At 37.3% G+C, this 21,132-nt stretch overlaps 4 protein-coding genes and 1 pseudogene across 6 annotated transcripts in view; 1 reads left to right on the top strand and 4 right to left on the bottom strand.

The window, feature by feature from the left end:
* Positions 1-11,560, top strand: part of LOC107882015 (protein ROOT HAIR SPECIFIC 17-like) — a 34,781-nt gene extending 23,221 nt beyond the window's left edge. Inside the window, exons 5-10 of the mRNA XM_089055055.1 lie at positions 9,072-9,160; positions 9,258-9,441; positions 9,604-9,800; positions 10,058-10,172; positions 10,284-10,615; positions 10,714-11,560. Coding sequence (XP_088911181.1) covers positions 9,072-9,160; positions 9,258-9,441; positions 9,604-9,800; positions 10,058-10,172; positions 10,284-10,615; positions 10,714-11,185 — 1,389 coding nt within the window. The 3' untranslated portion in view covers positions 11,186-11,560. The remainder of the gene's footprint in view (positions 1-9,071; positions 9,161-9,257; positions 9,442-9,603; positions 9,801-10,057; positions 10,173-10,283; positions 10,616-10,713) is intronic.
* On the bottom strand, positions 10-4,599 carry LOC103334701 (disease resistance-like protein DSC1). 3 transcript variants are annotated; one of them, XM_089054406.1, is made up of 6 exons: positions 4,262-4,599; positions 3,676-4,168; positions 2,468-3,578; positions 2,078-2,365; positions 834-1,970; positions 10-738 (listed from the first exon to the last, which is right to left on the bottom strand). In XM_089054406.1, exons 2-6 carry the CDS (start codon positions 4,143-4,145, stop codon positions 217-219), a joined length of 3,528 nt encoding a protein of 1,175 aa, XP_088910532.1. In that variant the 5' UTR covers positions 4,146-4,168; positions 4,262-4,599; the 3' UTR covers positions 10-216. The 3 variants fall into 3 exon arrangements, with proteins under 3 accessions (XP_088910532.1, XP_088910534.1, XP_088910531.1); XM_089054408.1 differs by having other exon boundaries at positions 3,676-4,160; XM_089054405.1 differs by having other exon boundaries at positions 3,676-4,318.
* Positions 11,561-11,783: 223 nt separating the features above from the next.
* On the bottom strand, positions 11,784-16,144 carry LOC148916076 (disease resistance-like protein DSC1). Its single transcript, XM_089054386.1, has 4 exons — positions 15,060-16,144; positions 14,434-14,700; positions 12,696-14,330; positions 11,784-12,560 (listed from the first exon to the last, which is right to left on the bottom strand). The coding sequence occupies exons 1-4, from the start codon at positions 15,996-15,998 to the stop codon at positions 12,075-12,077; spliced, it is 3,327 nt and encodes a 1,108-aa protein (XP_088910512.1). The 5' UTR covers positions 15,999-16,144; the 3' UTR covers positions 11,784-12,074.
* A 148-nt stretch (positions 16,145-16,292) lies between these two features.
* LOC148916075 (disease resistance protein RLM3 pseudogene) lies at positions 16,293-16,784 on the bottom strand (annotated as a pseudogene).
* A 2,457-nt stretch (positions 16,785-19,241) lies between these two features.
* On the bottom strand, positions 19,242-19,688 carry LOC148916074 (disease resistance protein RLM3-like). The gene has a single exon (XM_089055054.1). The coding sequence runs from the start codon at positions 19,686-19,688 to the stop codon at positions 19,242-19,244; it is 447 nt and encodes a 148-aa protein (XP_088911180.1).
* Positions 19,689-21,132: the final 1,444 nt, after the last annotated feature.

Here is a 21,132-nt window from a genome sequence, read left to right as displayed (position 1 = left end):
TAAATGACATTATTAACAATTTAATAGTTGAATTGAATGAAGAAAATTACTAAACTCAAAAGCATCCTCAGCCAAAAAGCTTGGCGATGGAGAGGGCGAAGGGTTAAAACAAGAAAGACATCCCTCAGCCTAACAAACTCAAAAGCATCCTCAACCACAAGTCTTGCAAACAGCTCAAATAAAATGAAAATTTGAATTTAGGGATATCTGCTTGATCTACAAAGCCCTCTGCTTTATCATCTCAGCATCTTTGCCATACAACAGACATATCCCACACTTTTCCACCTTCACCTCCGAATAGCCATAACAATCCATTACGGTGAAGTCAACATTGACCTCAGTAACAAGTTTGTAAAACGCAGTGGGGCTTTGAGCCCCCTCCACAACTTCTTCAAAGACATTACTATACCACCACACAAACACCTCATGTGAATCTGCGCGTCTAATATTCCTTGGCAATCCCGGATCACACAAAGGATGGCTGACTTCATGGCTTTTACCATTACTAGTTTTGAAGTTGTACTTGCATTCAAGCCCGAAATACTTAATAAAAGATGGATCCAAGCCTCTCTTGTTTGCAACAACAAGAGATAGAGCAAAACCCAAGAAATCTGTGCTAAACCAATTACGAGGAAGCTCAATCTTTATTGAACATCCCTCACTTTTATGGTTGAACCATTCTGGAATTTCATAGCCCAAACATCTAATGGCAACCAAAGATCTCTTGCCAAAAAATTCCTGTACCATGGACATGTACATCATAGTTATTAAACTTGTGAAAAAGAAAAGCAACTTCTTCAACAGAAGAGAGAGAGAGAGAGAGAGAGAGAGACCTCATCTGAATCATATGATATTTCTTCAATTTTGTCTTCCTCATCTGAATCATATGATGCTTCTTCACTTCTGTCTTCTTTAAACTTTGATGACGCAGTTGCCATTCGCATAATTTTGAGTTGTGCATCACCCATTATGTTGCTTCGTGCACTCTCATCCAACCTTCTGCAATTAGAAAATATATGTTTCTCATGAAGCCCTCGAGAAAATATATACTCTTCCCAACCTTGTGTGATTGCAGTGCTTGAACTTGACACTGTCTTCAGTGACATGCAACCTTCTGCTTCAAGACATTGCAGCAATGGGGGGAGCTCTGGTAAAAATTCAAGGCTCTCACAATTCCTTAGGCACAGGCAAGACAGCTGTGTAGCTTGTTTGATGCCTGCAGGTATGCTCTTAATTTTGGTGCTACTCAGATCTAAATTTTGAAGCGCAACTAGATTTCCAATTGATGGGGGCAGCTCTTTAACATCTGTACATGATAAATTTACAAACACCAGATGTTCCATAGCCTCCGAGATTTCTGGCAAGTGTTGAAAGTTAGAGCAACCACTGAGATCAAGGCTCTCCAGAGATTTCAACTTCCAAATGTTCGTTGGGAGACTCACAAGGCTTTTGCAATTGATCAGTTTAATTGCAATGAGACCAACAACAGACTCTATTGATGTATTCCTCAATTCTTTTATTGTTGCATCTCTCAACTTTAGCACTGTTGTATCCCTTGGAAGCTCCCAAAACTCGCAAAGAGATATGCAGCCTTTTAGACTAAGAGAACCCGAGAGTTTCAACTTACAAGTGTTGCTTGGAAGACTTTTAAGGTCTCTACAATATTTAATATCTAAGTGAGATATTTTTTCGTGAGACCAAATTGATGAAGGCAATTCCTCTATTGCTGTCCAAGACAAATCTAAGAATTCAAGATTGCATGGCATCTCAGGAAGATTTTTTATTTTTTTGCACCGCCCAAGGTGAAGATAAGTAAGCTTGCCAAGATGTTGAAAATACGAAGGGATTTCAACCAAGCTTTCACAGCCTGGCAGATTTATATGCTCAATATTTAGACTCCGAGAGAGATTTGGGACTTCAGTTAGGTATTTGCAAAAACGAAGACTGATCCGTTTTAAATTCACTGGACTCTGTAACAAATTAAAGAGAAATAACAAGAATTAATAACTTAGTTTGCAGATTATTACTTTCTAGGCCACATGTTATACAATAACTAAAATAAGCATATATAATATACCTGGTTTTCATTCCAAAGTTGCACCCCAACTTCGTTGGATGACATATCAAGGACAACAAGGTCTTGAGCAGAAAATTTTGATGGCAAAGATTTGAAAGGATATTCGTCCCAGCTAAGATATCTAAGAGAATTGGGAAGATCAAGAGAAACAATTGACCGACAATAACGACCGAAGACACGTAGGAATCTCAGTTGATACATCTTTTCGAAGTTTGCATGTTCCAACTCCAAGTGTAGCGTTTTAATCTCATACAAGTCAAAGGATATTGCTTGAACATGTCCATCTTTCTGACAAATCAAAAGCAAAATATAAATGTAAATATAATATACAAAATTACATTTGTAGGAATAATCTTACTTGTTTATTGTAAATGTGAATAATTAAACTACCTGGTTATTTGTCAATACTTGATAGACATCCTTTCCAATGAACAACCTACTGTGTTGTTCTCGAGCAATTGCTCTACCCATTTCTTGCACCAAATCATGCATCTCTATCCGTGCTTCTAACTTATCTTCCCACTTTTCGCAAGAATATGAAATTGATATGAGAGACCTATCAATAAGGTCATTGATTCCCGCTGCCCCAAAGAAACCACAACCATCTAACATTATTTCTACATCATTCCTCTTACGGCCTTTATGAAAACATGCTATATCAAGAAATATCTCCTTCTCATTGTCATCTAATCCATCGTAACTTACTCTCAATACTTTCTGGATTTCTCCGATTGGAACTCGTTTCACTTTTTTCCATTGAACTTCCCACTCTTGTTTGCTCTTGCAACGACGGAATGAGGACCCCATAAGTTTAAGAGCTAATGGAATGCCCTTAATATAATCCACCACCACTCTTGACAACTCAGTGTAATCTGTTGTCGGAGACTTATTTCCAAAAGCATGCGAATGAAAGAGCTGAAGAGCTTCTTCGGCACCTAATCCCTCAACGCTGAATATCTTCGCAGGGTCAACTTTTTGCTCAAGTAGGCCTTTATCTCTAGCAGTTATAATGATTCGACTTCCTTGGCAAAACCGATCATCATCACCAACAAGAACTTCTAGTTGTTTTTCAGCATTCACATCATCAAGAACAATGAGCGCCTTTGTACACCTGAGCCTGTCTTGAATATAAGGTGGTATGGACGGAGTGTCGATATTTACATCTTTATCCTTTAATAAATCACGAACAAGTGTATTTCGCAACTGATGTAGTCCATTCGTTTGTTCTGAGTTCCCCCTGACATTTGCAAGAAAACAAGTAGCTTCAAATTTAGAGGAGTGCCTGTGAAATACAGCATCAGCAAGGGTAGTCTTGCCAATACCACCCATGCCCCAAATACCTACACAGCAAACACCTGGTGAATCCAAGCATAATAACGACTCAATTTTCTCAATTTTCTTTTCAATCCCAAACAGGCCCTTTAAATCACTTGACGATTCGCGATTCAATTTGTTCAAAACATCTTGAACAACTTTCTCAACAAAATCGGCCTCTGTCGTCCTGGCAAATATCGTTATGAAAGACAAACAATAGTATGAGTAGAGTATGAATCAAATAATAAAAAGTAGAAATTGATACAAATTAGAGAGTTAGTTACCCTGTTTTGCTGGAATAATGAAACCCAGACATATTGGCTGCTTCCTCCAAAGCAGCCCTCCAGTTGGCCACCTCATCCCTACTGCGCTTAAGTGGAGGATCTTCAACTGCATAAGTTCCCTTTTGTTTTCGTACATGTGATGGATCTATGCGATAAAAAATGGGTATAACAATCTGTCCATGGCTTTTCTTGCATCCAAGTATATGCACAAGTTCTTTCAAACACCAAGTGGAAGAAGCATAGTCTTTTGAGAAAATGACTAGTGCAATTTTCGATTTCTCGATTGCTTTTAGAAGGGCAGGTTCAATGTTGTCTCCTTTCTCCAGTCTGTAATCCATGTAGGTCTGAATTTTCTTCCAAAGTAAAGCCTTGTGAAGATGGCTGGTAAAAGCCTCGCGTGTGTCCTCACCTCTGAAGCTAATAAACACATCATACTTTTTTTGAAGAGGAGAAGAAGAAGAAGAATCCATATCCCTATCCAAAACCTGCAAACCTTTCAAAACATGCATATATGCAAATAACGCTAGGTCCAAAGAATCTCCACAAATAAGTAAAAGAGAGCTAATAATTAAGTTAGAGTCAGTACCTCCAGATCAAGAAAGAAGTTGCAGAATAATAATCGCCTTATCAGCAAATATTAAGAAAGAACCTCAGGATGACATCTAGAAAGAAGTGGCAGAGCTTATAGCTGTATCATGTTTTAGCAATCGTACTAAAAGCAGAACGAAAAAACAACGGAAATTATGAAAAGAAAAACGAAAGTGCAGAGGAATTGTCCAAGCAGTCAAACTTTGAAGCCATCCAACTCTTTCTTGATCTTGACTAAGAAAAGTACTGACAAAACCCAGGAAATAATCAGAGATGGAAAAAGAGAAGTGAACGGTGGACAAAAATTCAAACATTCACACGTTGAAAAAAGAAAAGGGCATATGGGATAATGGGAGCGGCAGTACAAACTTTTGCTTTTGAGGATATTCTAACTTTTGCTTTTGAGGATAATAAAATAAAAATGTATCCTAGTTTTTTATTTAAAAAATGAGATGCAACACAATTGTACTAGTTCAGACATGACTAGCACACAAAGTAGCAAAACAATCCAGCAAAATCATCAAAGCTTGAAAAAAGGTAGAGAAAAAATAGCCCAAGCACTTTCCGCGAAGAAACTGTCATGCATCATGCATCATGCATCATGCACGCATTTCAAACAAAAGAAAATGGTATATATAAATTACAATATCCGAGACGTGGCCGACAAGCCATTGAAAGTGATCAACTAAACAATCGAAAAGAATTGGCAAAAAAATAAAAAAAACAATCGAAAAGAGAATTGGCAAAGAAATAAAAAAAAACAATCGAAAAGAATTGGCAGAAATAAAACCCACGCACATGATGTTGCCTAAAATTGGGATTATCGCTGGAGTCTTTGTGCAAGTAATCACTTTAAACTTTAGCATGTTTGCCCAGCTTACTTTTAACAGTATTGACATTGAATTCAATGGAGCTCATTACATGGGTAGGAAAAGCCGAAGGGTTAAAACAAGAAAGACACCAAACTCAAAAGCATCCTTAGCCACACAAGGCTTGCAATAGCTTATATAAGTTTAGGTGCATATTCCTAACTACTGGAGCTTTAAACTCTTTGCTTTATAATTTCAACATCTTGGGCATACAATAGGTAGATCTCACACTGTTCGAGCTTCAAAGTCGATAAGGATTCATCAGAAGAAGTTTGTACATAGAAGTCAACATAGGCCTTAGTAACAAGTTCGTAAAACGCAGGGGGCCCTTTCAGCTCCCTATAGAACTTCAAAGAAATTATACCACCACACAAACACCTCATGGGAATCTTCGAAACCGCTTGCATCCAAAAACTGATGATGCAAATTATGTTTTCATGGGTTTCACCATTTTTGGTTTTGAAGGTTTACTTACATTCCAACTTCAAATAACGTTGTGTCTTCATATGCAACAACAAGAAATAAGCGAAACCCAAGATATTTGTACTAAACCAATCAGGAGGAAGCTTGATATTTATTGAAAATCATGGCTGAACCAGTTTGAAATTTCATACCCTGAACGTTTAATGGCAACAAAAGATCTCTTGCTTAAATTATGTAACATGGATATAACGAGAATGAGAAACGAGGGATGAAAAAAATCTCCAAATTGGATGTATATGCACAAAGCTAGAAAGATTGAAAGCAGTTGGTTGCGGAGAGTAATTAAGGTAGATGACAATTTACACGTTTTACGCACAAAGTTCTGCTTTTGCCTTTTCTTGTTGGGTTCCATGTAGGAAGAATATGCATATATGGCCTCAATTTACACGTTATAACTACCACAACTTCTTCTTTTCTTTTCTTTTTTTTTTTTTTTATTTTTAATTTAAATTTTGTCTTATTAATCACCCAAAGTTTAGGGGTGTATTGGGTCCATATTTTTTATGAATTTGAATGAAATTTAAAAGTTGAGGTATCTAATTTAGATTTTTAAAAGGGTGTTGCTAAATGAATTCGAAAACTAACTGAGTATGCCCTATGATCTAAGTACACCCTAATATCATCAATAAATTATATCATCGATGCTAAAGTATAATCAACGACATCGGTAGAAAACTCCTAAAATTTGTGCTGACGCCTTTATACCCATTTAGTCTTATTAATTATAAAATCGATACCTAAAATACTAATAGCATCGGTTTTTAGATTTGTCGATGCCTATGGGGTGTAGTGTAAAGTAAAATTTGGCATAGTGTGGTCTGAGTATGTGGGAGTAAGCAAATATATGCACAAGTATCGAATCTCAAATGGAATTGAGTTTTTTTTTTTTTTTTTTGTTTGTTTGTTTTTTTTTTTACAATTATTTTTGGTACATGGGATGGGATGGGAGAAGACTTAAAATTGAAGCTACCATTGATATCATAGGATGAGCAATTCGTTCAATTGTCTACTGTTCCTTTCCTACTTGCTTTACAGTGTTGTGAACTTGTCATATGGACTTGCTTCTGTTTTCTTTCTTCTCAGCAATAAGTTGTGTGCTTATGCTTGTTCTTATCCAATCAAGAAACTGAATGTAGAAAGTTGTTGAGAGATTCTTGTATACGTACTCCATTTGAAGTTTGTCAGCGATTATGAAATCTATTTTATTCGTTGCAGAAACGATTACCAGACTTGGTAATGTATCCAGTATTTTTATGTTTAGGTAGATTGGGAAGGGAAATTTGCTCTTATACAATGTGACAAGCATCCTGAAATTCCACTTGTGGAGATCATCAAGTATTGCACTGAAATTACATCTTTCTTGATCTTGAGTAAGAAAAGCACTGACAAAACCCAGGAAGTAATCAGAGATGGAAAAAGAGAAGTGAACGGTGGACAATAATTCAAACATTCACACACTGAAAAAAGAAAAGGGCATATGGGATAATGGGAGTGGCAGCACAAACTTTTGCTGCCACTCATTTTTACAAGATGTGGCATGATGTTTGCATATATTAAAAATAACCAAGTAGGCATCGAACGCTAATTTTGCTTTACCTTTTTTTTCCTTGGAGGAGACTCAACCTTGTTTCTTAATAAATATTTTTGGTACATGGGATGGGAGGGCAAAAAGCTTAAATTGAGTTTCTTTCCCTACGACCGGCCCCTGAATAGAAAATTAGAAGCCTTGTTTATGGGCCGGATCGGATCCTCCCGCTCTTGCGTCAGCGTCAACACTACTTGTCAATACTCAGAAACGGCAGGGCAATTTGGAATTTGTAAAACTTTACATGTAAGGCTTTTCATTGATGTCTTGAATTATGTCATTCAGTAGTGACCTGTTTTATATAATTTGTATATCTGCATTATAATGAGATTGATATTCGGGGTTATATTGCATGCTGGCAAGCAACCCTGACAAGGTAAGAAGACATGGCAGAAGCCCGCTAACTCCAGAGGAGGGTGGAGGGAGCTCAGGTCGAGATTTATGGAGCACAAGGAAATCGGATAAGTTCCATGGTTGCAGCAATGCCGCTGATAACTTTGCAAGTAAAGTATATCAGATATTATTAATTTTATTTATGCCCTTTTTTCTCCATGGTTGCAGTAATGAATAAGCTTTCAAGTTTCTCTTAACTTGCTGATGATCAGATATTCAGACTGAGATTCAATTAAAACTTGATAATTTTTCTTAATCTGGAATTGACTGATGCCTTGTTTTGTTCATTCCATGCACTAAATTTAATGTTGCAGCTGCTGATGTGAAAACACATTTGAATCGCTACTTGTTGATTGCTACGAGTTGAGGCTTAAACCAACAAAGAAGAGGGGTGAGTTTCTTGATTGAGCTAGAGTTGCATAGTTTTCTTCTATTCAAGGCTTAACTTATTGTTCTAATTTGTTCATATAAAGGCTTAAAAGAACCTTGTGGTTGTGCATTCAGATTCCAAATGACTTCTTTATTATTCTAATTGTCGATAGTTATTCCGTTTTGGCATCTGGTTATAAGTAGCTCTTGTATAGGACTAGTTGATAGGACTTTGTAACTTTTTCATTCCGTGAGTGAATAGTGATTAGACTGGCTTCTAATCATGCATGTTTTTGTTGCTGATTCTGTCTCTGATGCTTTGTTTCCTGATTCTGTTACGATAACTGATGCTGTTGTTGCAGCTTATATCTTGAATGCTACTCTTGTTGTTCTCAAGCTCGACCAGAAATCGTTTTGGAAGGATTCCAGGTCAGTTTCAACATATCACAGTTAAAGAACTATTGTCGAGGTCAATGTAAGCAAAATATTATAATGTTATTTCATGTATTTGGTGCAGCAACTTCGATGCAATCTTTGATGGAGAATGTTTTATATTATCTCTCGCAAAAGATGTTGAAATCATTAAACAGCTTCCAACAAAGGGAGGAAAACCAACGAGTCCATATACCATGCGAGTCCCAGAGGAAGTGCAATGCAAAATGCTCCCAGAATCGTTGGCGGATCTGTGTGAAGGGCAGGGTGGGTGCCCGCCCATCCAAAGATTTTTTTATTATTTAAAAACCTATACATGTTATATGGGCAGCCCAAGTTTAAAAGCTTAAAAGCTTACCCAATATACACACACGCCCATCCAACTTACGCCCATCCAACTTCAAAGTGGTCCCAACTTAGTTTTCTTCCATTTAAGGCTAACTTATCGTTCTAATTTGTTCATGTAAAGGCTTAAAAGAAATTTAGTTTAAAGAACATTGTGGTTTGCTTTGCTTTCTTAGTCTAATTTTGGATTGTTATAAGTAGCTCTTGTATAGGACTAGTTGATTGTACTTTGTAACTTCTTCATTCCCTGAGTGATAAAGACTGGTTTGTAATCTTGCATGTTTTTGCTGCTGAATCAGCATCTGATGCTTCCTTTCCTGATTCTGTTACAGATAACTGATGCTGTTGTTGCAGCTTATATCTTGAATGCTACTCTTGTTGTTCCCAAGCTGGACCAGAAATCATTTTGGAAGGATTCCAGGTCAGTTTCACCATATCACAGATAAAAAACTACTGTCAAGTTCAATGTAAGCAAAACAGTCAGTGGATTAATATTGTTATTTGGGTATTTGGTGCAGCAACTTTGATGAAATCTTTGATGTAGACTGGTTTATATCATCTCTATCAAAAGATGTTGAAATCATTAAACAGCTTCCAACAAAGGGAGGAAAACCACTGAGTCCATATACCATGCGTGTCCCAAGGAAGTGCAATGCAAAATGCTACCAGAATCGTTTAGTGCCTGTTCTTAATAAAAAGCATGTAAGTGTCTTTCAGGAGAACCTACCACATTTTTGTAAAGAATTCGTTAATCATCATATGCTGGTGCATATAACCGAGGAAGAAAAACTTCTGGTGCTTGAATGAGTGCCTTTTCAGGTTATATGGAATTTACAGTTATTTATTATGCTTTCTAATGTGCAGGCTGTTCAGCTCACAAAGTTTGATTACAGGCTTTCAAATAAGTTGGATTCAAATTTACAAAAGCTTAGATGTAGAGCAAATTATCATGCCTTGAAGTTTACTGACATTATTAATGAAATGGGGAAAACGTTGGTTGACAGAATGAGGATGAAAAGCAAGCATTTCATTGCCCTGCATTTGAGTATTTTTTTCCTATTGTACATGCTAATGTACTGTGAGCAAGTTATGCCTTCGACAGAATACTTGCTTGTGCAGATAATTTCTTTGTAGAGTTAATGCGTGTTTTGTCTTGAAAAATGATTGAATTTTGTTTTCTTTAGCATGCTATATGTACGGGTGGGTTGTACAGCACAAAAGCCTCTATTTAGGTTGTTTTGATAGGTGGAATAGGTTTTGTGCTAGAGTTTTCCAAATTCTTTTGGACTGCATAGGAAAAAATTTCTGACATTGGTAGACCATGTTATAGGTTTGAGCCTGATATGCTGGCATTTTCTGGATGTGATTTTGGTGGAGGAGAAAAAGAAAGGAAAGAACTTGGAAAAATTCGGAAAAGGTGGAAAACTTTACATGTAAGGCTTCACTGATGCCTTGAATGATGTCATTCAATAGTGACCTGTTTTATATAATTTGTATATCTGCATTATAACTACATTTGATATTTGGGGTTATATTGCATGCAGGCAAGCAACCCTGACAAGGTACGAAGACATGGCAGATGCCCGCTAACTCCAGAGGAAGTTGGCCTTATGCTTAGAGCACTGGGTTTTGGAAGTGATATTCACTTGTATGTGGCATCAGGTGAAGTATACGGAGGTGAAGAGACGTTGGCACCACTAAAGAAACTTTTCCCAAACTTCCACTCAAAAGAGACTATAGCAAGTAAAGAGGAGTTGACACCATTTTCATCCTTCTCTTCTCGAATGGCTGCACTTGACTTTATTGTTTGTGATGAAAGTGATGTTTTCATCACCAACAACAACGGCAATATGGCTAGAATGTTAGCTGGTCGAAGGTGTTAAAACTTGAGTTCAAGGATACATTTCTGTCTTATGGTGGAAGGGTTTGATTTGATCATGTTTTGGTTTATAACTAGTTTGCTTACTGATGCAGGAGATACTTTGGTCATAAACCAACAATCCGTCCAAATGCTAAGAAACTGTCTGCGTTGTTCTTGAATCGTAATAACATGACTTGGGAAGAATTTGCCTCCAAGCTTCGAACTAGTCAAATTGGATTCATGGGAGAGCCAAATGAGATAAAGCCTGGCAGGGGTGAGTTCCATGAAAACCTAGCAGCCTGCATATGTAGTGCATCTAGCACAAGGTCCAACAAAGTTCCAATTCCTCAAAATGAAAGTTATGACAGCCAGAACATACATAAGGAGGATGACAGGGAAAAGGACAGTGGTTACGTGACAGATGAGCAAATAACTGAGGATGAGCAGGATTGGTCTGAGATTGATTATATGGAAATGAATATAAATCGTTCTCAGGGTCAAGTGCTGCCTAGTGTAAGAGTTTCAGATCCAGGTCTTCTACTCAAACCTGACGAACCAGAACTCAAAGAGTTCTTTTCAGACTAGACTGAATTAATTAGGAGAAGACTAGACTGGATCTCCACCTCTGCAAGTTAGCAGATTTTTCCAAACGAATTCGTCACCAAAATTCTTTGCTGGTTTGTTTTGATAGGTTACTTGTGCGCGCAAGATTGATTTTGTTACACTGAAGGGTAGTAATAACAAGGACGCACAATGTACATAGAAGGCCTTTGTAGCAACAGCATCGTCATTGGAATAACAGAATGGAGGCGTAATATAGCCCTATTCAGATTTTGAAACTTGTAAATGAAGCTACTGGAACATCTTTTGCTGTTTTTTTTTTCTTCATTTTCTCTGATGATTCTTGCCGTAAGGCAGGAATGTTTATATGATTTTTTTTTTTTTTTGGGGTCAAAAGAATGTTTATATGATCCTTGCTATTCTTTTGTACCTTATATATTTTTTTTGAATTTTTTTAAGTACGTGTTCTATGATAGGCATTGAACCCAACGATGCTTTGTTCATTTCCCTCCAAAATTTTAATCTTTTGCAATTGCTTTTGGGGTCAAAAAACGTATTTCATTTAAGAAATGCCAACTGAAGAAAGGTGCCAATTTCCCTTTTATGATTAAGAATGAAGCCATTCCAACTTGAAGCAGAAATCCAATTGATGCAAAATTTAATAATGTTGACTTTTAACAATTTAATACTTGAATTTCAATGAAGAAAATTACATGGCTTACATGGGGTGTGACCGTGAGAAACTAAACTCAAAAGCATCCTCAGCCAAAAAGCTTGGCGATGGAGAGGAGGGCGAAGGGTTAAAACAAGAAAGACATCCCTAAGCCTAATAAACTCAAAAGCATCCTCAGCCACAAGTCTTGCAAACAGCTCAAATAAAATGAAATTTTGAATTTAGGGATATCTGCTTGATCTACAAAGCCCTCTGCTTTATCGTCTCAACATCTTCGCCATACAACAGACATATCCCACACTTTTCCACCTCCGTATAGGAGTAGCCGCTAGCATAACTCCATACGGTGAAGTCAACATTGATCTCAGTAACAAGTTTGTAAAACGCAGTGAGGCTTTGAGCTCCCTTTACAGCTTCTTCAAAGACATTATTATACCACCAGACAAACACCTCATCACAAGAAAATAACTGGCTAGATTTCGGCTCCAGACTACACAAAGGATGGTTGACTATAAGGCTTTCACCATTACTATTTTTGAAGTTGTACTTGCATCTAATATTCATAAAATGTGTAGCAGCAGCAACAACAATAGATAGAGCGAAACCCAAGAAATCTGTGCTAAACCAATCAGGAGGAAGCTCAATCTTTATTGAACATCCCTCACTTTTATGGCTGAACCATTTTGGAATTTCATTCCCAGAACATCTAATGCCAACGAAAGATTCCTGTACCATGTAGATGGACATCATAGTTATTAAACTCGTGAAAAGCAACTTCTTCAACAGAAGTGAGAGAGAGAGAGAGAGAGAGAGAGAGAGAGAGAGAGAGAGAGAGAGAGAGAGAGCGAGAGAGAGAGAGACCTTATCTGAATCATATGATATTTCTTCAATTCTGTCTTCCTCATCTAAATCATATGATGCTTCTTCAATTCGGTCTTCTTTAAACTTTGATGACGCAGTTGCCATTCGCATAATTTTGAGCTGTGCATCACCCATTATGTTGCTTCGTGCATTCTCATCCAACCTGCTGCAATTAGAAAATATATGTTTCTCACGAAGCCCTCGAGAAAATTTATATTTTTCCCAACCTTGTGCGAGTGCAGTGCTTGAACTTGACACTGTCTTCAGTGACGTGCAACTTTCTGCTTCAAGAAGTTGAAGCAATGGGGGGAGCTTTGGTAAAGATTCAAGCCTCTTGCAACCGTCGAGGAACATGTGAGACAGCTGAGCAGCTTGTTTGATGCTTGCAGGTATGCTCTTAATTTCAGTGCAGCACAAATCTAACACTTGTAGTGAGGTTAAGCAAAAGAGCTCATCGGGGACAACCTCAAGGTTCTTGCAGAAGTTGAGATTTAATTCTCGAAGCGCAACTAGATTTCTAATTGATGAGGGTAGCTCTTTAACCGCTGTACCTGTTAAATTTAGAAACTCCATATGTTCCATAGGCTCTAAGATTTCTGGGAAGTATTGAAATTTGGAGCACCAACTGAGATCAATGCTCTCCAGACATTTCTTGTTCGTTGGCAATACTTTTATATGTTTCCTTTGAAGCCCTCGAGAAAATTTGCATCCGTCCCGACCAATTGTCTTTAGTGATGGGGGGAGCTCTGGTAAAGATTCAAGGCTCTTGCACCAGTTGAGGAACATGTGAGACAACTGAGCAGCTTGTTTGATGCTTGTAGGTATGCTCTTAATTTCGGTGAAGCACAAATTCAACACTTGTAATGAGGTTAAGCAAAAGAGCTCATCGGGGACAACCTCAAGGTTCATGCATTTCTGGAGATTTAATTCTCGAAGCGCAACTAGATTTCTAATTGATGGGGGTAGCTCTTTAACCGTTGTACCTGTTAAATTTAGAAACTCCATATGTTCCATAGGCTCTAAGATTTCTGGGAAGTATTGAAATTTGGAGCACCGACTGAGATCAATGCTTTCCAGACATTTCAACTTCCAAATGTTCGTTGGGAGACTCACAAGACTTTCGCAATAATCCAGTTTAATTGCAGTAAGACCAACGGCAGACTCTATTGATGCATTCCTCAATTCTTTTATTGTTGATCCACTCAACGCTAGCTCTGTTGTATCCCTGGGAAGCTCCCAAAACTCGCAAAGAGATTTGCAGCCCTGTAGACTAAGAGAGAGTTTCAACTTACAAGTGTTGCTTGGAAGACTCTTAAGGTGTCCACAAAATTCAATATTTAAGTCAAATATTTTTTCGTGAGACCAAACTGATGAAGGCAATTCCTCTATTGCTGTCCCATTTAAATTTAAGAATTCAAGATTGCATGGCATCTCGGGAAGATTTTTGAGATTTGTGCATTGCCCAAGGTGAAGATAAGTAAGCTTGCCAAGATGTTGAAAATACGAAGGAATTTCAACCAAACTTCCACAACTACTCAGATCTATATGTTCAATTTTTAGACTCTGAGAGAGATCTGGGACTTTAGTTATATGTCTGCAGTGTCTAAGATTGATCCATTTCAAGTTCACAGGACTCTGTAACAAATTAAACAAGAATTAATAACTTATTAGCTTGTAGATTATTACTTGTTAGGTCACATGTTATGCAAGAACTAAAATAAGCATATATATAATATACCTGGTCTTCATTCCAAAGTTTCCCCCCAACACTGCTGTACGACATTTCAAGGACAACAAGATTTTGAGCAGAAAATTTTGATGGCAAAGATTTCAAAGTATATCTGTCCCAGTGAAGACATCTAAGAGAATTGGGAAGACCTAGAGAATCAATTAATGGAGTTGCGCGAGAATCGACACGTAGCCATCTCAGTTGATGCATCTTTTCAAAGTTTGCATATTCCATCTCAAGCCAGTCAATGGATATGGCTTGAACATGTTCATCACTCTGACAATCAAGAGCAACAATATAAATGTAAAATAGAATATACAAAAAATGTTTAATCAAAATTACATTTGTAAGAATAATTTGACTTGTTTATTGAAAATGTGAATAATTAAAGGGAGTTTCACTAAAACACCCAAAATGGAGGTTGAAATTATAAAAAAACCCAACACCCAAAACACTTTATAAACACACCCAAAACTCATCATTACACACACTCAAAACCCATTTATAAACACACCCAAAAAGTTGACTTTTGGGTTGATTTTGGGTGTGTTTCTATGTTTAAATAGTGCTTGGGTTTTTTTATAAATACATGTCTAGGATTGGGTTTATTTATAAATTTGTAATAATTAAACTACCTGGTTATTTGTCAATATTTGATAGACATCCTCTGCAATGAATAACCTACTGCTTTGTTCTCGAGCAAGTGTCCTACCCATTTCTTGCACCAAATCATGCATCTCTATCTGTGCTTCTAACTTATCTTTCCACCGTTCGTAGGAATATGAAATTGATATGAGAGACCTATCAATAAGATCATTGATTCCTGTTTCCCCAAAGAAATCACAACTATCTAACATTCTTTCTACATCATTCCTCATATAGCCTTTATGAAAACATGCTATATCAAGAAATATCTCCTTCTCATGTTTTCCTAATCCATCGTAACTTATTCTCAAAGCTTTCTCAATTTTTTCAATTGGAAATTGTTTCAATTTTTCCCATTGAACTTCCCACTCTTGTTTGCTCTTGCAACGATGGAATGAGGACCCCATAAGTTTAAGAGCAAACGGAATGCCCTTAATATAACGTATCACCTTTCTTGACAACTCAGTATAATCTGTTGTCGGAGACTTACTTCCAAAAGCATGCGAATGAAAGAGCTGAAGAGCTTCATCAGAACCTAATCCCTTAATGTTGAATATCTTCGCATGGTCAACTTTCAACTCAAGTAGGCCTTTATCTCTAGCTGTTATAATGATTCGACTTCCTTGGCAAAACCGATCATTTTCACCAACAAGATCTTCTAGTTGTTTTTCATCATTCACATCATCAAGAACAATGAGCGCCTTTGTACGCCTGAGCCTATCTTGAATATGAGGAGGTATGGATGGAGTGTTGATATTTACATCTTTATCCTTTAATAATTCACGAACAAGTGTAGTTCGCAAGTCATTTAGTCCATTCGTTTGTTCTGATTTCTCCCTAACATTTGCAAGAAAACAACTTACTTCAAATTTAGAGGACAGCCTGTGAAATACAGCATCAGCAAGGGTGGTCTTGCCAATACCACCCATGCCCCAAATACCTACACAGCAAACACCTGGTGAATCCAAGCATAATAACGACTCAATTTTCTCAATTTTCCTTTGAATTCCAACCAGACCCTTTAAATCACTTGACGATTCGCGATTCAATTTGGTCAAATATCGTTATGGCAAATCGGCCTCTGTCCTGGCAAATCGTTATGAAAGATCAACAAAATCGGCCTCTGTCCTGGCAAATATCGTTATGAAAGACAAACAATATAGTATGAGTACAGTACGAATCAAATAATAAAAAGTAGAAATTGATACAAATTAGAGAGTTAGTTACCCTGTTTTGCTGGAATAATGAAACCCAGACATATTGGCTGCTTCCTCCAAAGCAGCCCTCCAGTTGGCCACCTCATCCCTACTGCGCTTAAGTGGACGATCTTCGAGTGCATAAGTTCCCTTTTGTTTTCGTACATGTGATGGATCTATGCGATAAAAAATGGGTAAAACAATCTGTCCATAGCTTTTCTTGCATCCAAGTATATGCACAAGTTCTTTCAAACACCATGTGGAAGAAGCATAGTCTTTTGAGAAAATTACTAGTGCAATTTTCGATTTCTCGATTGCTTCTAGAAGGGTAGGTCCAATGTCGTCTCCTTTCTCAAGTCTGTTATCTATGTAGGTGTCAATGTTCTTCCCAAGTAAAGCCTTGTGAAGATGGCTGGTAAAAGCGTCGCGTGTGTCCTCACCTCTGAAACTAAGAAACACATCGTACTTTTCTTGAAGGGGAGCAGGAAAAGGAAGAGAAGAAGAAGAAGATGGATTCATATTCGTATCCAAAACCTGCAAACTTACAAGTCAAAACATGCATATATGCAAATAACGCTAGGTCCAAAAAATCTCCACAAATAAGTATAAGAGAGCTAATAATTAAGTTAGAGACAGTACCTCCAGATCAAGAAAGAAGCTGCAGAATAATAGTATGATTATGAAGACCAACGTTGCACCTCAGGATAACATCTAGAAAGAAGTGGCAGAGCTTATAGCTATATCATGTTTTAGCAATCGTACTAAAAGAAGAACGAAAAAACAATGGAAAGGAATTGTCCAAGCATTCAAACTTTCAAGCCAACTCTTTGTTGATCTTGACTAAGAAAAGCACTGACAAAACCCAGGAAATAATCGGAGATGGAAAAAGAGAAGTAAACGGTGGACAAAAATTCAAACATTCACACACTGAAAAAAGAAAAGGGCATATGGGACAATGGGATTGGCAGCACAAACTTTTGCTTTTGAGGATAATGAAATAAAAATGTATCCTAGTTTTTTATTTAAAAAATGAGATGTGAGCGTGACCATCTTCTTTTGACCCCATAGGGAAAACAATCCAGCAAAGTCATCAAAGCTTGAAAAAAGTAGAGAATAAATTAATAGCCCAAGCACTTTCGGCTAGGGGTGGGCACTCAAACAGGCGAACCGGAAATCTGAATCAATCACACTGAATCAAACCGGAAAACCGAGTTGACCAAAAAGTCAACAACCGGTCAAAAATCGAACCAGACTGGTTTGGACCCATTTTGGATCCGATTCCATGTCTTCAAAAATCAGACCGGGCCGAACCGAACCGGTCAAATTAAAAAATATATATTTATATTTAATGCTATATTTTTAATTTAACAAAAAAAAAATTAATATTTATCCAAGTTCAATTTCAAAATATCTCTCTTTTATAACTTTAATATTTATTTTTATATGAAATTGAATAATTTGTTAATTTTCAAGTAAAAATAATAATATTTCAGTTGAGAATTGTATTAAAAAATAATTTTTTATAATTCGGTTCAAAATTGAACCAAACTGGAACTAGTTCAACCAAAACCGGACAGTTTTTGAAATTTTTTAATTAAAACTGAACCAAACCAAACCGGATGAATAGTAACGAATCGGTACTAATTTGAGGCAAAAAGTCCAACCCGAACCGTGCCCACCCCTACTTTCGACAAAGAAACTATCATGCATCATGCATCATGCACGCATTCAAACAAAAGAAAATGTATGTATAAATTACAATATCTGAGCGTGGCCAACAAGCCATTGCAAGTGATCAACTAAACAATCGAAAAGATTTGGCAAAAAAATAAAAAAAACAATCGAAAAGAGGATTGCAGAAATAAAACCCACGCACATGCTGTTGCCTAAACCCTCAATGGAGCACATTACATGGTTTACATAGGGGAGGAAAAGCCGAAGGGTTAAAAGAAGAAAAGACACTCTAAGTCTGACAAACTCAAAGGCTTAGAAGCAAGTCCAATGGATAGTGAGCCCGAGGCCGAGGGAAGGCTGTTTCTAGCGGTCACCAGCTCGGGGGACGTGTGGGACCCACCAACTCGTTCGCCCGGCGGCTTCACCGAGGTCCAAAACGCAGGGGTGACGTCATGCGTGCTACAATACCCCACGTGCTACAAGATCGCTATAGTGCCACGCGCTACGCTGCCGCTAAAGTCCACTGTCGCGCTCTGGGCTCTCCGATCATATTTTTTTCCAATCCAATGGCAGCCAATTTTGTGCAATAAAAATGAAAAAAATCAAATTTTTTTTAAAAAAAATACCAAAAAATTACTGATTTTTTTTTTTATAAATACCAAAATTTTATCCGATTGAGATATGAATTTTATAATAAATATTGACATGTACGAACCCAAAAATCTTATCCGAAAATATTATCCAAATTAATTGTTTAGGTAAACAAATTTGTGAAAAAAACAAAAAAATGAATAGTAATTGCCCTTTGCCATGGCAATGGGTGAAAACACACAATACTATTTGTAGTGAATAGTGGCTGCCCTAGCTCCCTCCTTGCCATGGCAAGGGGCAAACGGGTGGAGTTGCGCTTAGGGGTGTATTCGGTGCATACTTTTGATGAATTTGAATGAAATTTAAAAGTTGAGGTACCTAATTTAGATTTTTAAAAAGGGTGTTGTTAAATGAATTCTAAAACTAACTGAGTATTCCCTATAATCTAAGTACATCATAATATTTAAATCAAAATGTAAAAGTAACTAAGTGCACTCTATTTGGATGACTTTAACGAAAAGAAACAGATTAATCAGCCTATAAATTAATTTCCAAATGTAGATAATCTTTTGAAGCTACCATTGATCATAGGATGAGCAATTAGTTCATTAAATTGGATCAATGGATATCATTGTCTACTTCTCCTTTCCTACTTGCTTTACAAAATTATATTGCCATATGGACTTGCTTTTGCTTCTGCTCTCTTTCTTTTCAGCAATAAGTTGCTTTTGCAGCCCTCCAGTTGGCCACCTCATCCCTACTGCGCTTAAGTGGACGATCTTCAAGTGCATAAGTTCCCTGCTGTTTTCGTACATCTGATGGATCTATGCGATAAAAAATGGGTATAACAATCTGTCCATAGCTTTTCTTGCATCCAAGTATACGCACAAGTTCTTTCAAACACCATGTGGAAGAAGCATAGACTTTTGAGAAAATGACTAGTGCAATTTTCCATTTCTCGATTGCTTCTAGAAGGGAAGGAGCAATTTCATCTCCTCTCTCGAGCCTGTTATCTATGTAGGTGTCAATGTTCTTCCGATGCAAAGCCGCGTGAAGATGGCTGGTAAAAGTATCGCGTGTGTCTTCACCTCTGAAACTAAGAAACACATCGTACTTTTCTTGAAGGGGAGCAGGAAAAGGAAGAGAAGAAGAATCCATATCCCTATCCAAAACCTGCAAACCTGTCAAAACATGTATATATGCAAATAACGATAGGTCCAAAAAATCTCCACAAACAAGTATAAGAGAGCTAATAATTAAGTTATAGACAGACAGTACCTCCGGATCAAGAAAGAAGCTGCAGAGATATTAATCGCCTTATCAGCAAATATTAAGAAAGAAATAATTGTATGATTATGAAGACCTCAGGATGACATCTAGAAAGAAGTGGTAGAGCTTAAAACTAGTTAGCTGGTCGAAGGTATCAAAACTTGAGTTCAAGGATACATTTCTGTCTTCTGGTGGAAGGGTTTGATTTGATCATGTTTTGGTTTATAACTAGTTTGTTTACTGATGCAGGAGATACTTTGGTCATAAACCAACCATCCGTCCAAATGCTAAGAAACTGTCTCTGTTGTTCATGAATCGTAATAACATGACGTGGGAAGAATTTGCCTCCAAGCTTCGAACTAATCAAATTGGATTCATGGGAGAGCCAAATGAGATAAAGCCTGGCAGGGGTGAGTTCCATGAAAACCCAGCAGCCTGCACATGTAGTGCATCTAGCACAAGGTCCAACGAAGTTCCAATTCCTCAAAATGAAAGTTATGACAGCCAGAACATACATAAGGAGGATGACACGAAAAAGGACAGTGGTTACGTGACAGATGAGCAAATAACTGAGGATGAGCAGGATTGGTCTGAGATTTGATTATACGGACGAACCAGAACTCGAAGAGTTCTTTTCAGACTAGACTGAATTAATTAGGAGAAGACTAGACTGAATCTCCACCTCTGCAAGTCAGCAGATTTGTCCAAACGAATAAGTCACCAAAATTCTTTGCTGGTTTGTCTTCATAGGTTACTTGTGCGCGCAAGATTGATTTTGTTACACTGAAGGGTAGTAATAACAAGGACACACAATGTACATAGAAGGCCTTTGTAGCAACAGCATCGGCATTGGAATAACAGAATGAAGGCGTAATATAGCCCAATTTGGAAATTTGTAAATGAAGCTGCTGGAACATCTTTTGCTGTTTTTTTTTTTGGTTTTTCATTTTCTCTGATGATTCTTGCTGTAAGGCAGGAATGTTTATATGATTTTTTTTTGGGTCAAAAGAATGTTTATATGATCCTTGCTCTTCTTTTGTACCTTATATATATATTTTTTGAATTTTTTAAGTACGTGTTCTATGATAGGCATTGAACCCAACGGTGGCCCTGCTTTCTTCATCCCTCCAAAAATTTTATCTTTTGCAATTGCTTTATGGTGACGTTGATAGAAAAACGTATTCCATTTAAGAAATGCAAACTGAAGAAAGGTGCCAATTTCCCTTCTATGATTAAGAACGAAGCCATTCCAACTTGAAGCAGAAGTCCAATTGATGCAAAATTTAATACTGTTGACTTTTAACAATTTAATACTTGAATTCAATGAAGAAAA

This window comes from Prunus mume, linkage group LG6, assembly GCF_029339155.1.
Source record: "Prunus mume cultivar Tortuosa linkage group LG6, ASM2933915v1, whole genome shotgun sequence".
NCBI classification, from domain to species: domain Eukaryota; kingdom Viridiplantae; phylum Streptophyta; class Magnoliopsida; order Rosales; family Rosaceae; genus Prunus; species Prunus mume.
The sequence above is the reverse complement of the archived record's forward strand: the minus strand, read 5'-3'. Positions and strand labels throughout refer to the sequence as shown.

Bases quoted from the DNA above. Each gene is read 5' to 3' on its own strand.
- LOC148916076 (XM_089054386.1), bottom strand. From the start codon at position 15,998: ATGGGTGGTATTGGCAAGACCACCCTTGCTGATGCTGTATTTCACAGG. The intron at 14,331-14,433 runs GTATATTATATA...AATTTGTTACAG, and splicing joins AACTTTGGAATGAAGACCAG to AGTCCTGTGAACTTGAAATG. The intron at 12,561-12,695 runs GTCTCTCTCTCT...TACATGGTACAG, and splicing joins TATCATATGATTCAGATAAG to GAATCTTTCGTTGGCATTAG.
- LOC148916074 (XM_089055054.1), bottom strand. From the start codon at position 19,688: ATGGATTCTTCTTCTCTTCCTTTTCCTGCTCCCCTTCAAGAAAAGTAC.
- LOC103334701 (XM_089054405.1), bottom strand. From the start codon at position 4,184: ATGCATGTTTTGAAAGGTTTGCAGGTTTTGGATAGGGATATGGATTCT. The intron at 3,579-3,675 runs GTAACTAACTCT...GATATTTGCCAG, and splicing joins CATTATTCCAGCAAAACAGG to GACGACAGAGGCCGATTTTG. The intron at 739-833 runs GTCTCTCTCTCT...TCCATGGTACAG, and splicing joins TATCATATGATTCAGATGAG to GAATTTTTTGGCAAGAGATC.